General features: G+C 47.8%; 1 protein-coding gene across 1 annotated transcript in view; it reads right to left on the bottom strand.

Annotated features, from left to right (window-relative positions):
- LOC137444526 (mastermind-like protein 2) overlaps positions 1-17,931 on the bottom strand; it is a 93,503-nt gene that overhangs the window by 65,836 nt on the left and 9,736 nt on the right. The window contains exon 2 of the mRNA XM_068145334.1: positions 15,725-17,194. Within this exon, the coding sequence (XP_068001435.1) occupies positions 15,725-17,194 (1,470 nt within the window). The remainder of the gene's footprint in view (positions 1-15,724; positions 17,195-17,931) is intronic.

Here is a 17,931-nt window from a genome sequence, read left to right as displayed (position 1 = left end):
TCAGGGGTGACCTCACTGCCCTCTACAACTACCTGAAAGGTGGTTGCAGCCAGGAAGGGGTTGGTCTCTTCTCCCAGGCAACCAGCACCAGAACAAGGGGACAGTCTTAAGCTGCACCACTGGAAGTTTAAGCTCGAGGTGAGGAGAAAGTTCTTCACTGAGAGAGTCATTAGTCATTGGAATGTGCTGCCCAGGGAGGTGGTGGAGTCCCCATCCCTGGAGGTGTTCAAGAGGAGATTGGACGTGGCACTTGGTGCCATGGTCTAGTCATGAGGTCTGTGTTGATAGGTTGGACTCGATGATCCTCGAGGTCTCTTCCAACCTTGGTGATTCTGTGATACTGTGATAATTCTAATGTTGGAAAAACTTGGGAAAAACATAATAAAGACTATCCCAAGTATTCACACCAAGGGGCACCTTGAAAACGTTGCTCCAGAGGACACAGGGCAGCAGCGTTTTCCCTTGCCTCTTGCCCTGAGAGTAACACACTGTGTTGTCCACATCCATAGACTCAAATGCAAATGCCAAGACAAAGTTATCTAATTAGCAGGCTCACAACTGCCTCTGGGTTTTGTCTGCTGTATTTGTCAGGCTTGATTTTGCATAGTGGTGTCCTCTGTTTGAAAGACTGCAATGAAGGTGATTAAAATGATTCATTAACATTGTGCCCATTTAAGCAAACAGCCCAAACGTTTCTATATTGCCTGCTACAAGTGCAGTGATCTTCACACAAATGACCAAAGGTCTTTTAGCCTTTCTTTTTTTTTCTCCCCCCACAGCTTGACTTTAATTAATGATTCATGTGCAAATGTATAGGCAATTACAGCACCAACTGACTAGCTTTCGATTTGCTGTGGATTCTTTGGGAGGAAAAGAGGGAAAATATCCCCAGAGCCTGTAACAACAGCAGACCATATGTTTAAAGGAATGCTACAGTTAAATGTCTGTATGTCTGTCTGGTTTTCCTAGCCATGCCTTCTACTCCACATTGTTTAGTAGTGGCCTACACAGCTCCCCACTTGGTTCCTTCCAAGAAAGGGCCACATGAGGCAGCAGCTAGAGGAATATTTTGGGGGCAAAGAAGAAGAATCAGAATCAGTCAGGGTTGGAAGGGACCACAAGGATCATCTAGAATAAACTTCAGAATAAACCAAACCAGGTTGGAAGAGACCTTCAAGATCACCATGTCTAACCCATCAACCAATCCAACCCACCTAAACAACTAACCCATGGCACCAAGCACCCCAGCAAGTCTCCTCCTGAACACCTCCAGTGATGGTGACTCCACCACCTCCCCAGGCAGCCCATCCCAATGGGCAATCACTCTCTCTGTATAGAACTTCTTCCTAACATCCAGCCTAAACCTCCCCTGGCACAGCCTGAGACTATGTTCCAACCCCCCTGCCATGGGCAGGGACACCCCACACTAGATCAGCCTGGCCACAGCCTCAGCCAGCCTGGGCTTAAACACCTCCAGGGACAAGGCCTCAACCACCTCCCTGAACAGCCCATTCCAGGGCTTCACCACTCATGGTGAAGAACTTCCTCCTCACCTCCAGCCTGAACCTCCCCACCTCCAGCTTCATTCCATTCCCCCTAGTCCTATCACTACCTGAGAGCCTGAGAAGTCCCTCCCCAGCCTTCTTATTTTTAAACTTAGTGCCTTGATAGCACACAAAATTCAGTATTTAGTCTAAATTTTAGCTTTAAAGCAGTTAGGTTTTTGGCAGCCAGCACTCTGCTTGGGCCAGCCAAACGATTTCTCCAATTGCTGGGAATGTGCTCCTAATTTACAGCCTAAAGCTACTTATGGCCAATTTAAAAGCTGCTTACTAGGTGCACTGGTTGGAAAACTTGTCAGAAGAATAACAGGAGTGGATATGTTAAAGCTGGATGGGTTTTTGGACTGACATCCTCTAGATCTGCATAAATGATTTGGCTACAGGCACGAGTCCTGCTTTGCAGCTTTAAAAATCTCAGGCTTAACAGGGAGCTGAATGATTGTATCTCCACACACCAAATTTCATTAGTGTTTTCAGGTGGTGCTCCAGAAAGCATTTCAGGAGGATTAAAAATCTGAAGACACCTTTTTAAGTACAGTGTGTGTGTGTGTGTATATATATATATGGCTGTGGAAAATTCTTCTGCAGAACAGCTCCAAGGCTTCCTGAAGCCCTGGAGCTTGTCCCACACAGAGAAGTGCTGCTTCTGAAAAAGGCCACCCTTGATAGACATTTGAATATGAAACAAGATATTGACAACACAGCTATACTTAGCCCCTGAAGCAGATCTCATGGTTACTGAAGAGACCTATAATTTGTGGATCAAGAGTTACTGACTTCCTTTAAAAATGAAACCCAGCAGTGAAAACTCTGTATGAAGAACCATGGAATCAATAGGGTTGGAGAAGACCTCAGAGATCATCAAGTCCAACCTATCACCCAACACCTCATTGCTGTCTACAACTACCTGAAGGGGGGTTGTAGTCTCTTCTTCCAGGCAGCCAGTATCAGAACAAGAGGACACAGTCTCCAGCTGCAACAGGGGAGGTTCAGGCTAGAGGTCAGGAAGAAGTTCTACACAGAGAAAGTGATGGCCCATTGGAATGGGCTGCCCAGGCAGGTGGTGGAGGAGACTTGACAGGGTGCTTGGTTGCATGGTTTAGTTGGTTGGGTGGTGTTGGATGATAGGTTGGACGTGATGATCTTGAAGGGCTCTTCCAACCTGGTCTGGTCTATTCTATTCTATTCTATTCTATTCTATTCTATTCTATTCTATTCTATTCTATTCTATGACTAACTAAACCATGGCTTCAAGTGCCATGGCCAATCCCCTGTTGAACACCTCCAGGGATGGTGACTCCACCAACTCCCAAATCATGGACAGTGGCACATTTGGGCCTCCTGCATTGGTGTGATGGATACTGCTGCTTACACATTGTGTTGGGATGTAATTCTGACCCTGTACTCAGCCCTGGTGAGAACTGTGTGCAGTTCTGAGCCCTTCACTTCAAGAAAGATATTGGAGCGGGTCCAGAGGAGAGCCACAAGACTGGTGAAGGGACTGGAGGGAAAGTCTTATGAGGAGAGGCTGAGGGAGTTGGGGTTGTTTAGCCTGGAGGAGATGCAGGTGAGACCTTATGACTCTCTACAAGTACCTAAAGGGAAGCTGCAGTAAGGTGGAGGTTGGCCTCTTCTCCCAGGCAACTTGTGACAAGACAAGAGGGCATGTCCTGAAGCTGCACCAGGAGAGGTTTAGGTTGGATGTTAGGAAGCACTTCCTCATTGAAAGTATAATTGACACTGGAATGGACTTCCCACCACAGGGAGGTGGTGGAGTCACCATCCCTGGAGCTGTTTAAGGAAAGACTGGATGTGGCACTTAGTGACATGGTCTTGTCAATGTGGTGGTATTAGGTCATTGGCTGGTCTTGATGATCTCAGAGGTCTATTCCAGCCCTCATCATTCTGTGATTCAGCAGCCCACGTGGCAGTGAGACATTTTTCCACAGGCCTGGGTGCTGAAGAGAAACCAGGGCTGAGGAGGGACAGTTACTGGGATGGAAGTACAAAAGCAGGGCTAAAGCATTAGAAGTAATGATAGAGCCGACAGGAAGGCAGCACTCTCCTTGTGCCTCAAGACACATAAGCCTTTGCACTCTACTTATAGAATCATAGAATCAGTTGGAAAAGACCTCAAAGATCATCAAGTCCAACCTAGCACCCAACACCTCAGGAGTACTAGACCATGGCTTCAAGTGCCACGTTCAATACCTTTTTGAACACCTCCAGGGATGGTGACTCCACCACCTCCCTGGGCAGCACATTCCAATGGCCAACAATTCTCTCTATGAGGAAATTTCTCCTCACCTCAAGCCTAAACTTCCCCTGGTGCAGCTTGAGACTGTGTCCTCTTGTTCTGGTGCTGGTTGCCTGGGAGAAGAGACCAACCCCCACCTGGCTACAACCTCCCTTCAGGTAGTTGTAGAGAGCAATGAGGTCTCCCCTGAGCCTCCTCTTCTCCAGGCTAAACAATCCCAGCTCCCTTAGCCTCTCCTCACAGGGCTGTGCTTAAGGCCTCTCCCCATCCCTATTGTCCTTCTCTGGACACATTCAAGAATCTCAATATCCTTCTTAAACTGAGGGTCCCAGAACTGGACACAGGACTCAAGGTGTGGCCTAACCAGTGCTGAGTACAGGGCACAATGACCTCCCTGCACCTGCTGGCCACACTATTCTTGATGCATGCCAGGATGCCATTGGCCTTCTTGGCCACCTGGGCACACTGCTGGGTCATGCCAGTCAGTACCCCCAGGTCCCTTGCTGTTTGTGCCCTAGGGCTGGCGTGGCACAACAGGCCAAAACGGAAGAGGAATTTGAGCATCAAGCACTTTGGGCTTTTTTTTTCTAGGAAACCCTAGCCAGAGACAAAAGAAAAGTCAGTTTGACTGCTATTGGTAGGAACATGTTAGTGAAACAAGGGAGCTGGTCCTGCAAACAACTTGTTTGACAGAAAGCAAACAGAGTGGAGAAGGTCAGGCAAAGTGCAGCAGCATTGACTGGAAATGAGACACCCAGATTGTTTTGAATTTGCTGGGGTTCAGTCGACGTAGCAGATTAACAGTTAATGCAGCCATCACAGAATGAGTGCAGCACTCAGAAACCAACAGGAAAAGGCCAGGGCTTGCCATGATGGAAGTGAAAGCACTACACTGCATGTCCTCCCTGCTGGGAGGTGGCAATGCCAGATAAAAGCAAGAGGAAAACAGAAATATTTTGGAAAAAACCCACCCTCCTCTCCCTGCCCCAAGCTTGTTTCTTCCTGATGGAAATTTTTTGAAGTCCAGTTATTGCTGTTCAGCCAGGCTTGTTCACAGGACAAAAAAACAACCCACACCAACAAACCAAACCCAGAGGAAGATGGAGGTGAATAAAGGCCCAGTTCTTGTCCTGTGAAATGCTCATAACACCACATTTGAGAGTCTGTGGATCACCTGATGAGGGGAGAGCAACTGATGTTGTCTACCTAGCCCTGAGCAAAGCCTTCGACACTGTCCTGCACCACATCCTGCTCTCCAAATTGGTGACACATGGGTTTGATGGGTGACCACTAGATGGATAAGGAACTGGCTTGATGGCCGCACCCAAAGAGTGGCTGTCAATGGCTCCATGTCCCAGTGGAGGCCAGGGACAAGCAGAGTCCCTCAGGGATCAGTCCTGGGACCAGGCTTGTTCAACATCTTTGTGGGTGCCATGGACAGTGGCATTGAGTGCACCCTCAGCAGGTTTGCTGATGACACCAAGCTGTGTGGTGCAGCAGACAGGCTGGAGGGAAGGGAGGCCATCCAGAGGGACCTGGACAGGCTGGAGAGGTGGGCACAAGCCAACCTCAGGAGGTTCAACAAGACCAAGGGCAGGGTCCTGCATCTGGGTCGAGGCAATCCCAGGCACAAATCCAGGCTGGGCAGGGACTGGCTGGAAAGCAGCCCTGAGGAGAGAGACTTGGGGGTGCTGGTGACCTAATTGTGACCTTCCAGTATCTGAAGGGGGCCTACAGGAAGGCTGGGGAGGGACTGCTCAGGATCTCAGGCAGTGATAGGACTAGGGGGAATGGAATGAAGCTGGAGGTGGGGAGATTCAGGCTGGAGGTGAGGAGGAAGTTCTTCACCATGAGAGTGGTGAAGCCCTGGAATGGGTTGTCCAGGGAGGTGGTTGAGGCCCTGTCCCTGGAGGTGTTTAAGCCCAGGCTGGCTGAGGCTCTGGCCAGGCTGATCTAGTGTGGGGTGTCCCTGCCCATGGCAGGGGGTTGGAACTAGATGATCCTTGTGGTCCCTTCCAACCCTGACTGATACTATGATACTATGATACTATGATACTATGATACTATGATACTATGATACTATGATACTATGATAGCTGCACCCCACGGACTCTGCTCCTGGGAGCAGACTCTGGGGACAGAAAGGCAGGTTCCTAACTGGCATGTGGCAGAAAGGGTTAAAAGTTTGTAGGTGGCATGCGGCAGAAAGGGTTAAAAGTGGTCAGCTCATCACTCTTCGGTGTGGTGCCCTGGGAGTTTTCACAACACCAGATGTGTGGGGCTAAAAAAAAAAAAAGAAGGAAGGGGAAGCAAAACAAAAAGAAGAAACCAAGGCAAGAGAACACCAGTAGACATCCTGGTGCCCTGGAAGCCGTTAAATTAACACCCAGCAGGGACAAATTTGCAGCTTTGGGAACAAGCTTAAAGTTAGTCTGTTTTCATTCCTGGAGTGAATTTGCAAGTGTATGACAGTGAAGTATAGCCTGGGAAGGAGCAGGGAGCTTTGGATTAAGGATGGACAGCCAGAACTCGCTCCCACCATACCTCCTCCCACACTGTTTTGCACTTAAGCTGTGAAGCTCCCAATACTGCTAATCCTTATGTCTTCCCACATCTTTTACCAGTTCCAATAGGAAAACCAGAACAAACAAACAAAGAAAGCCTGTTGGTTTTTTTTCCTCTCCATTCTAGCTGAAACCAGTCAACACTGGAGTCACCCCAACAAAGCCTGCTTGAGCTGGGATTGCAGTTCACAGTCATTTGGAGAAATCCAGTTCTGTAATGGATGAAGTTGGATGCTTTTATACCCAGAACCAAAGCACTAAATCCTTTAGTAATTCATCATTCTCTTGGAGCCAGGCTGTGGCCCAGCATGCAACCACTGCAAATTACAGAAAGGACTGGAAAAAGAAAAGCCTGTAAGAGTATATCTAACCTATCTTCACTGCATCAGTATCGTAGTATCATAGTATCAGTCAGGGGTGGAAGGGACCACAAGGATCATCTAGTTCCAACCCCCCTGCCATGGGCAGGGACACCCCACGCTAGATCAGCCTGGCCACAGCCTCAGCCAGCCTGGGCTTAAACACCTCCAGGGACAGGGCCTCAACCACCTCCCTGGACAACCCATTCCAGGGCTTCACCACTCTCATGGGGAAGAACTTCCTCCTCACCTCCAGCCTGAATCTCCCCACCTCCAGCTTCATTCCATTCCCCCTAGTCCTATCACTACCTGAGATCCTGAGCAGTCCCTCCCCAGCCTTCCTGTAGCCCCCTTCAGATACTGGAAGGCCACAATTAGGTCACCTGGGAGCCTTCTCTTCTGCAGACTGAACAGCCCCAACTCCTTCTGTCTGTCCTCACAGGAGAGATGCTCCAGCCCTCTGATCATCCTTGTGGCCCTGCTCTGGACACCTTCCAGCACCTCCAGATCCCTCTTGTAATAGGGGCTCCAGAAGTGGAGGCAGTACTCCAGGTGGGGTCTCACCAGGGGTGAGTAGAGGGGGAGGATCACCTTCCTTGACGTGCTGGCCACACTTCTCCTGATGCAGCCCAGGATCTGATTGGCTTTCTGGGCTGCAAGTGCACACTGAGAGCTCCTGTTGAGCTTCTCCTCCCCCAGCACCCCCAAGTCTCTCCCCTCAGGGCTGCTTTCCAGCCACTCACTGCCCAGCCTGGATTTGCACCTGGGATTGCCTCGACCCAGATGCAGGACCCTGCACTTGCTCTTGTTGAACCTCCTGAGGTTGGCTTGTGCCCACCTCTCCAGCCTGTCCAGGTCCCTCTGGATGGCCTCCCTTCCCTCCAGCGTGTCTGCTGCACCACACAGCTTGGTGTCATCAGCAAACTTGCTGAGGGTGCACTGTTCTCTTGCTGGTTGCCTGGGAGAAGAGACCAACTCCCACCTGGCTACAACCTCCCTTCAGGTAGTTGTAGACAGCAATAAGGTCTGCCCTGAGCCTCCTCTTCTCCAGGCTAAAAGAAAAGCTGTCATCCAAATATTATTTTTATAGCAAGTCACACTGTTGCTTTCTTACACTATGGAGCAGCTTCTATCACTGCAGATTCCAACAGCTTGGAATCATTGTTATTTATGATCCAAGTCAAATTTAAGTTCTGCTTTCTCCCAATCACCACAACCCACTCTAGGTTTTCGCTCTTCATGGTACAAATATTTGCAAAACAATTCCTCCACACTGGAAAACAGAGAGCTTGCCTCACTAAAATGTGCTTTTCTTTTCTCTTCTTCTTTAGTTGTAAGCACAAAGGTCCAGGAAAATGCAATTTTTTTTACATAAATCATCTTTCTTTGAGACATTTCAGAGGCTAAATTAGAGGTGTGAGTTATTGCTCAGCAGTGAATGGCTGCAAGAGTTTTCATATCTGCACTTTCAAAGAAGCCATTCAATCTTTTGCTCCTCGAGCTGCCTCCTCACGTGGCACTCCAGCAATCTGACAGGTTAACATACACCTCTTATTAAATTGGTATGCTGCACATGCTTAAAAAAAGGATAAAATTAAAAGGCAGAAGGGCATATTTTGCTGCTCTCTGTGCTGCTGTATGTCCAATTAAATAAATGAAATGACCCTGGGTTTACAGTGGGGAAAAGGAGAGGAGAATCTGTCTCGGCATCTCTGCAGAGCTACCAGATTGGTTCAAACATCATCTCTATCCCTTGGAGATATTGAAGAGTGATGCATACATATGTTAGCAAGAAGTTGTTCACAGAAAGAGAGATTTGCCATTGGAATGTGGTGCCCAGGGAGGTGGTGGAGTCACCATCACTGGAGGTGTCTAGGAAGAGACTCGATGGGGTGCTTGGTTGCATGGTTTAGTTGACCAGATGGTGTTGGGTGATAGGTTGGACTCAATGATCTCAAAGGTCTTTTCCAACCTGGTTAAGTCTATTCTATTCTATTCTATTCTATTCTATTCTATTCTATTCTATTCTATTCTATTCTATTCTACTCTACTCTACTCTACTCTACTCTACTCTACTCTACTCTACTCTACTCTACTCTACTCTACTCTACTCCATTCCATTCCATTCCATTCCATTCCATTCCATTCCATTCCATTCCATTCCATTCCATTCCATTCCATTCCATTCCATTCCATTCCATATAGGAGTTAAGCACTGTTTTTCTGGGCATTCAAAGGGCTTGTGTCATGGAGGGTGCCTGCAAGGGAGAGGTCACTTCAGCACCTGTATCTCTTCTGAGCACAAACTCCTCACTGATGGCTCATCCCTTGGTGCAGTGCTGTACTGTGTCCTTCCTCCAGCCAAATGCAGCCACGCTGTGTCCCTGGGCTATGAAGCACCTGAAAGGTCATTTGCTACATGCTGCAAAATACAAAGACTTCCTGTGGGATGGAATGAAGCAAGAGGCACAAATGGAACACTCACATTTGGAATGGGTAGCAGAGAAGGGACTGCTCAGTATTCAGCAGGAAGGGAGACAGGTTGGATTTGAAAGAAACCTGTTAGGGATCTGGTGAAGAAAATGACATAACTAGGCAAAGGCATAAAAAGGCCCAAGCTGCAACTAATCACACCACAGGGTTCTTGGAAAAAAGCAAAGCAAACCAACCAGGAGAAGATGCCTTCATCCTCAAAGAGATTATATAGCAACAGGGACCAACAAGGCCCTGAGCTCTACATAAGGAAACACTTCTGCAGGTTGTAACTACACAGACAACACCAACACTTCCAGAGCCTTAAAACCAAGGACCACTGGCTGTTTGGGTAAAGAGGAGGCTGAGGATCTCATGATCCCTTGTGTTACCTTTGCCTCCAAAGCCAAGACTAAACAGGGCACATGCCCACATGGAGCAAAGTAACCTTGCCCTACTAGGGTTCCCATTCTTATGAGCTCAGCCTGCTTTTCTCCCCTCCCTTAAGTGGATGAATGTGAATAAAACAAAATTTGGAGAGAAGGTGAGTTTGGACACTTTAATTTGACTTTATGTCATAGAATCATAGGGTAGATACTAGGGAATATTTCTTCACTGAAAGGGTTGTCAAACACTGGAATGGGGCAGTGCCTGCAGTCACCATCCCTAGGGGTGTTCAAGCGGGATGTGGACCTGGCACTTATGGTTTAATGTTGACCCTTCAGTGCTGTGTTGAGTACTGGACTGGATGATCTTCCAACCAGATACATTCTGTGAGATATTATTAGACAGGTTAATTGTTTGGGATTTTTTTGTTGTTGTTGTTAAAAGCCTCAAGTATTACTTCAGAAGCATCAGTCACTGAGTGAACTACATTTCTTCACGAGGAAAAAGCTAGTCTTCAAACTTCCACCCAAGCCCAGTTGTGGATTTTCCTCCCATCAGCCCAGGTTCTGTATAAATGCTGCAATCAGGCAGCCAAGAAGGCCAATGGCATCCTGGCCTGCATCAGGAACAGTGTGGCCAGCAGGAGCAGGGAGGTCATTCTGCCCCTGTACTCTGCACTGGTTAGGCCACACCTTGAGTCCTGTGTCCAGTTCTGGGCCCCTCAGTTTAGGAAGGAGGTTGACTTGATGGAAGGTGTCCAGAGAAGGGCAACAAAGTTGGTGAGGGGTTTGGAACACAGCCCTGTGAGGAGAGGCTGAGGGAGCTGGGGTTGCTTAGCCTGGAGAGGAGGAGACTCAGGGGTGACCTTCTTGCTCTCTACAACAAAGGAGAGCATATTATTGCTCTCTACAACTACCTGAAGGGAAATTGTAGACAGGCAGAGGTTGGTCTCTTCTCTCAGGCAACCAGTACCAGAACAAGAGGACACAGTCTCAGGCTGTGCCAGGGGAGGTTTAGGTTGGATGTTAGGAAGAAGTTCTATACAGAGAGAGTGATTGCCCATTGGAATGGGCTGCATGGGGAGGTGGTGGAGTCACCATCACTGGAGGTGTTCAGGGGGAGACTTGATGGGGTGCTTGGTGCCATGGATTAGTTGTTTAGGTGGGTTGGATTGGTTGATGGGTTGGACACGATCTTGAAGGTCTCTTCCAACCTGGTTTATTCTATTCTATTCTATTCTATTCTAATCATGATTAAACCTGTGCAGAATCTGGAGCTTGTAATTATCCCCTAAACAAAGAGAGTGTTGAACTTCTAAGAGGGTTTTTCATGACTGTGTGTCTGTTGCATCCTGTTAGACAATGGAAAGGTGAATCCCACAACAATGGAAAAAAACAGAGGGGAAAACAAATCCTTCATTCAGATCAACCTTCCAGGAAACCAGGATGATTTCCATCATTTTTATGACTATTCCCTGGAGGCAAAAGAGATCTAATTAGCAAATCCCACTACCAGTTTGTTGTAATTTGACACAAAGTGAATGTGACAGGCAGAGAAAGTATAAGCCTTGCATTCCCAGTTAGCCAGCTTGGGCTGATAAAGCAAGTTCAAATATTGGGGCTCTTAAAGCTTGAGAAGGACAAATCCAGAGGGTGAGCTGGTTCAGCTAAAAATATGAATTTATGGTGTTGCAGTCAGTGTTATCTGATGGCAATGTCACAGCAACCCCTTATGAATGTGCATTCACATTTCCAGCTACACAGCATTCCAGACAGATATGAGATGGCCCTTACAGTCCACAATGACAATGATCTGAGGAGGCACTGAATGGTATCAAACAGAATCAAACCTTGATTCCTCACATGAGTAAAACAAATATTAATAATGAAGTTAATTAGTAAATGCTGATGATTAATAATGCATTACTCTCAATGATGTGTAGGAATCTTTGGAGCTGGGAGATGGTCCTCCAGCAGTAAAGATGACACAGCCTAAATGAGATGATGGCTACTCAGGGAGGTGGAGGAGTTTCAGTTCCTGGAGGTGTTCAAGAAGCACATAGACATACAACTACACCTGAAAGGTGGTTGTAGACAGGAGGGGTTTGGTCTCCAGCATCAGAACAAGAGGACACAGTCTCAAGCTGCACCAGGGGAAGTTTAGGCTTGAGGTGAGGAGAAATTTCTTCACTGAGAGAGTCATTCACCATTGGAATGTGCTGCCCAGGGAGGTGGTGGAGTCACCATCCCTGGAGGTGTTTGGGAAGAGACTGGATGGGGTGCTTGGTGCCATGGGTTAGTTGATTAGATGGTGCTGGATGATAGGTTGGACTCAATGATCTCAAAAGTCTTTTCCAACCTCATCTATTCTATTCTATTCTATTCTATTCTATTCTATTCTATTCTATTCTATTCTATTCTATTCTATTCTATTCTATTCTATTCTATTCTATTCTATTCTATTCTATTCTCTGAACATCAGCAGAACTTTGGAAGAACTGCTAAGGATCCCTGAAAGAATACAGTTATCTCTTCAAAGAAAAGAAATCTGTGCCTACAACCCTTCTAACCTTCTCAGCTGTGATTTGCATCAGGTGGCCACATCCTGCAGACATAACTTTGGAAAGTGGTCAGATGACAAGAAACATTGGAAGGCTACTTGCAGAAGTCTGCAAAAAAGTCTCCTTCCTTGGTGTAATATCTAACATTTAGCACCAAGGTCATCTAGGGCAAGTTTCCTAAGCCAAAAGACCTTACAGCTGCACAGGAACTCATTACACTTGTGGTAAATCTTGCACGTACCACTACAGCCAAGTTGCCAAGTACCATCTTGTTGGCTTGCCTCCCTGAGCAGCAGCCTCAGGGGACACCGAGTAAGGAGCTCCCACTGCCTCAAGAAGAGTTGCTCTCCGTGTTTTTATTCCTTTCCAGAATATGACCTTGCATATTTTTTCATTCAGCGAAAATAGTCCTTTCAGAAGTGCTGCCCATCTCCCCTGTGCTGACAGATTGCTGGAAGCTTCACCATGGCTGAATGAAGGAACTGTTAAAATTCTTCTGCCTGCCAGTTATTAAGAGAGAGGGGAAATGCACCCAAGAAGAGAGCCCACGGTGGCCCAAGGAGGAGAGAACTGCCAGTTAAGACTTGCTGTAAAACAGCAAAGTCGAACTTGATGCCTACCAAGGGTCGTTCAGAGTGGCTGGATAGCAGCCAGGCAGAGAGGGACCTGGGGGTGCTGGTCGATGGTAGGATGAACATGAGCCTGCAGTGTGCTCAGGCAGCCAGGAGGGCCAATGGCATCCTGGCCTGCATCAGGACCAGTGTGGCCAGCAGGAGCAGGGAGGTCATTGTGCCCCTGTATGCTGCACTGGTTAGGCCACACCTCGAGTTCTGTGTCCAGTTCTGGGCCCCTCAGTTTAGGAAAGATGTGGAGTTGCTCGAATGTGTCCAGAGAAGGGCAACAAAGTTGGTGAGGGGTTTGGAACACAAGCCCTATGAAGAGAGGCTGAGGGAGCTGGGGTTGCTTAGCCTGGAGAAGAGGAGACTCAGGGGTGACCTTATTGCTCTGTAGAACTACCTGAAGGGGAGTTGAAGACAGGCAGAGGTTGGTCTCTTCTCCCAGGCAGCCAGTAGCAGAACAAGAAGACATAGTCTCAGGCTGCACCAGGGGAGGTTTAGGCTGGATGTTAGGAAGAAGTTTTACACAGAGAGAGTGATTGCCCATTGGAATGGGCTGCCTGGGGAGGTGGTGGAGTCACCATCATTGGAGGTGTTCAGGAGGAGACTTGATGGGGTGCTTGGTGCCATGGGTTAGTTGTTTAGGTGGTGTTGGATGATAAGTTGGACTCAATGATCTTGAAGGTCTCTTCCTACCTGGTCTATTCTATTCTATTCTATTCTATTCTATTCTATTCTATTCTATTCTATTCTATTCTATTCTATTCTATTCTATTCTATTCTATCTTCCAACAAAGCAAAGTCTCCCCACCCACAGCTACCCATAGGTTTCACCTGGTACCTTTTGCTAAGGGATTTTCTGTTGGAGAAAGTCATGGTTAATTGGTCAGGGGATTTAAAAGAGTTAAAATGAGAAATTTGTCTATGCATACAACTATATTTACTTAACTTTTTTTTACCAAAACATCAGTGTTTGCCCAAAGAGTTTGGCAATGCAATTCCAGTTCTGAATGATACATTCACAATGCTGCTTACCTGGGACTTCGTGGAAGACTCAGGCTTTCACTTTGCAGTAGTTTCTTCTAGTTATTTTGCACATCCCAAAATGATCTCTACACCTCTTTTGCCATTCCACACCTTCAAATGGGTTGAGCCCAAGTCCCACCAAAGCTTCCCAGAGTGTATCACAGTGTCACAGTATCACTAAGGTTGGAAGAGACCTCGAGGATCATCGAGTCCAACCTATCAACACATATCTCATGACTAGACCACCAAGTGCCATGTCCAATCTCCTCTTGAACACCTCCAGGGATGGTGACTCCACCACCTCCCTGGGCAGCACATTCCAATGACGAATGACTCCCTCGGTGAAGAACTTTCTCCTCACCTTGAGCCTAAACTTCCCTTGGCACAGCTTGAGACTGTGTCCCCTTGTTCTGGTGCTGGCTGCCTGGGAGAAGAGACCAACCCCCACCTGGCTACAACCACCTTTCAGGTAGTTGTAGAGGGCAATGTGGTCTCCCCTGAGCTTCCTCTTCTCCAGGCTAAGCAACCCCAGGTCCCTCAGCCTCTCCTCACAGGGCTGTGCTCAAGGCCTCTCCCCAGCCTTGTTGCCCTCCTCTGGACACCTTCAAAAGTCTCAATGTCCTTCTTAAACTGAGGGGCCCAGAACTGCACACAGGACTCAAGGTGTGGCCTAACCAATGCAGAGTCCAGGGGCACAATGAGTTCCCTGCTCCTGCTGGCCACACTATTCCTAATGCAGGCCAGGATGCCATTGGCCCTCTTGGCCACCTGGGCACACTGCTGGCTCATGTTTAGGCAGCTGTCAATCAGCACCCCCAGGTCCCTCTCTGTTTGGGAGCTCTTCAGCCCCTCAGAGCCTGTAGCTCTGCATGGGATTGCCATGGCCAAAGTGCAGCACCCAGCACTTGGATTTGTTGAATGCCATCCATTGGACTCTGCCCATCTGTCCAGTTGGTCGAGGTCCCTCTGCAGAGCCCTTCACCCTCTAACTGACCAACATCTGCTCCTAACTTGGTGTCATCTGCAAATTTGCTGATGACTGACTCAATCCCCTCATCCAGATCATCAGTGAAGCTGTTAAAGAGGATGGGGCCCAGCACTGATCCCTGGTTTCCACTTTCTAGGGAACAGTGAGGCTGAGTATTCCAACTTTGACTGGCAGGTCTGAAACTTGACGTCTTGGTGCACAGTGACTTGGCATAGTACAGCTGAGCTGTAACAACTGATTTTGTCTGAGCACTGTCTCATGATAAGGCAGTGGGGGCTGGCCACGTGGTATATAATTGTAGACATATCTGTGGCAACCTTCACCTTCATATCTAAGCACATATTTTATCCACAGAAGATTCCCAGAAGTGTGATAGGTGTTTATAAAGCTCGCAGATAATGTCTTAACTTTCCTTTGCCAAGCAGATAACCAGCGTGCAAACAACATTTCTGTCATGTCACTCAAAAGATATCTGAAACCAGAACTTCCTAACCCTGCCTCCCTGAGGAAAAATGATGGCCTAAAAATCGAAGTTGTAAAACACATTATCCAAGATAACAAAGGAATTCATTACAATTTTGCCTCTCAAAAGAGCCTACTTTTCTTTTTATCACGCTAGAACACTTAAGACAGTGGTCAAAAATAAGCTTGCCTGTCCTGCTAGCTCACCTTTCTGACAGGTATCTACATAATGTGCAGCAGTGACATTCACTCCATTGCATTAAGGAAAAAAACCACCTCTGTCTTGAAATTCTTGTCAATGTGTATATCCATAATACATGTGAACAAGTCCTAAACATGCCATTTATGCTGAAATGGACACTATCTGCCACCAGAAAATACCTCCTGGAGGAACAAGGCCGGGCTGAAAAAGCCTTTTTACTGCTCCAACCTGAAAGAGACTGTAGCAAATGAGGAGGAGTTTGCCTTACCTGTCTGTGCTGCTGCTGAGAGACTGGATACTGCAAACCTGAGATTTGCTGGCTTTGCTGCATCTTCTGAAGCAGCATTTTTTGCTGCATTGCTAGGGGTATAGTAGGTGGCCTTTGAAGAGGTTGGTTTGGGAGAGGCTGAGCAGGCTGCGGCTGCGGCTGTGGCTGCTGCTGCTGCTGCGGCGGTTGCACGGGGGCCGAACCCTGTGCCTGCTGCGTGTAGTGCAGAAGGGCAGGCTTGTTTTGGGAACCCAAACCTGAAGGCATCTGCTGGTTTGTTTGCTCTGAGTTGAAGTGAAACAAAGGCTTTGTGTTGCTGTGATGCTGCTCCAGTGACGGCTGAGCACTGTTGATAAAGTTCCTGTTGAGGTCCTGAGGCTTCTGTTGCATGATTATGTCCATGGGGTTGCTCTGGGGAGCGGCTGGTTTATAACCATAGCTGTTCATCCCTTTCGACTGGTTTCCATTCACCGGTACCCCGAGCATTGCTGAGCTTTGCGGGCTGAACTGCTGCTGGCGGAAAGAGGGGCTGGGGATTTTCTCTTGCACAAAGGGTCCAGGGGAAGGTCCTGACGGGGACAGAGTGGTCCAGTTGGCTGTCTGGTTCTGCTGCTGCTGCTGCTGCTGCTGCTGCTGAATCAAGGCGTGCTGCTGCCGGTTGGCTGCAATCTGTTTGAGCTGCTGTGCGTGAGACACCTCTTGCCAGTTAGGCAACGGCCGACTGGATGCAGAAGAAACCTGCGATACTTGCGCTTGACTCTGAGGCACCGAAGGGATGGGCGAAGAGGTGGACATGGCAGTGGTGGCCATAGTGAAGGCTGGGCCTGTAGAAGAAGGCCTCATCTGTGGGGAGCCCACAGGAGCCTGATTCATGCCCGGTGTATATTCACTTTTTATCACCATCTTATCCATCTGCAGAGATCTCACAGGCCCCCTCTGGCTCTGCTGCCCCAGGTCGATGTTGAATGGCTCATCTTGTTTTATGGTGGCGTTTATCATATTCTCCAGCTCCAGATCACTCATTGGCGGCACGGAGATGTTAGTGAGCTCATTAAACAGTTCCTGAAGCTCCAGATCCATCATTTGTTCCCATGAATCTTCCCCATACCTGTTAGGGAACATGTTCTCATGGGGCGCCTGGCCGTCTAAGTGTTTGCTGCAGGACACTGTTTCGCCCGGTTCTTTCTTTACCTCTTTCAAAGTCATATTAAACATGCCATTCCCACTGGCATGTGTATTGTTTGCTAAGTTGCTGGCCTTTCGTTGTGGTCCTTGCCCCACAGACATAGTTCCTGACATTGACTGGCTTTGGCAATTGTTGACATGCTGTCCACTTTGTCCCACTGAGATATTATCACCCACTCTTATCCTCTTAATGTCAAGGAAAGAGCTTTCAGAAATACCATTGGGCCTCTTGTTGTTGACAGGCGACAGATTTACCACCAACTTTCTCTTCAAGGAGCCTTGGAGCTGAAAGAAGTAGAGACCAAAGAGACTCACATTAGATGACACCAAAGAAACAGTCTGTAGTCTATTTGCTAAAAGGATCTTAAAAGGCAATAGGCAAGTAAGCCTTGCTTAGTACAGGAAGTCACTCTGGGCTTTCTCTGTCAATCACAGAATCACAGCAGTAGTTTGGTTGGAAAAGACCTTTAAGATCATTGAGTCCAACCATTGCCTTACTCTGCCATGTCTGGTGCTAAACCACTTCACTTAGCACCAGACCTGTGCATCCGTTAAACACCTTCAGGGATGGCGACTCAACAGTGTCCCTGGGAAGCCTATGTAGTGTTCAGTAACCCTTTCAGTGAAAAAATTTCTTCAGCTATCCATTCTAAATCTCCCCTGGCAAAACTTGAGGCCATTTCCTCTCCTCCTATAACTTGTTACTGGGGAGAAGACCCCAACACCCACCTCACTGCAACCTCTTTCCAGGCAGCTGAAGATAGCAAGAAGGTCTCCCTTCTCCAGACTAAACAACCCCATTTCCCTCAGCTGGTCCTTCTAAGACATGTTCTCTACACTCCTCACCAGCTTCATTGACCTTCTTTGGACACACTCCAGCACCTCAACATCTTTCTTATAGTGAAGGGCCTAAAAATGAACACAGCACTCAAGATGTGGTCTCACCAGTGCTGAGTACTGGGGCACAACAACTTTCCTGGCCCTGCTTGTCACACTGCTCCTGATACAGGCCAGGATGCTGT

The sequence above is a fragment of the Melanerpes formicivorus genome, unplaced genomic scaffold (assembly GCF_026170545.1).
Source record: "Melanerpes formicivorus ecotype bairdi unplaced genomic scaffold, bMelFor1.0.p_v2 SCAF_1, whole genome shotgun sequence".
In the NCBI taxonomy this organism is placed as follows: Eukaryota; Metazoa; Chordata; class Aves; order Piciformes; family Picidae; genus Melanerpes; species Melanerpes formicivorus.
This window is presented reverse-complemented; position numbering and strand designations above follow the sequence as displayed.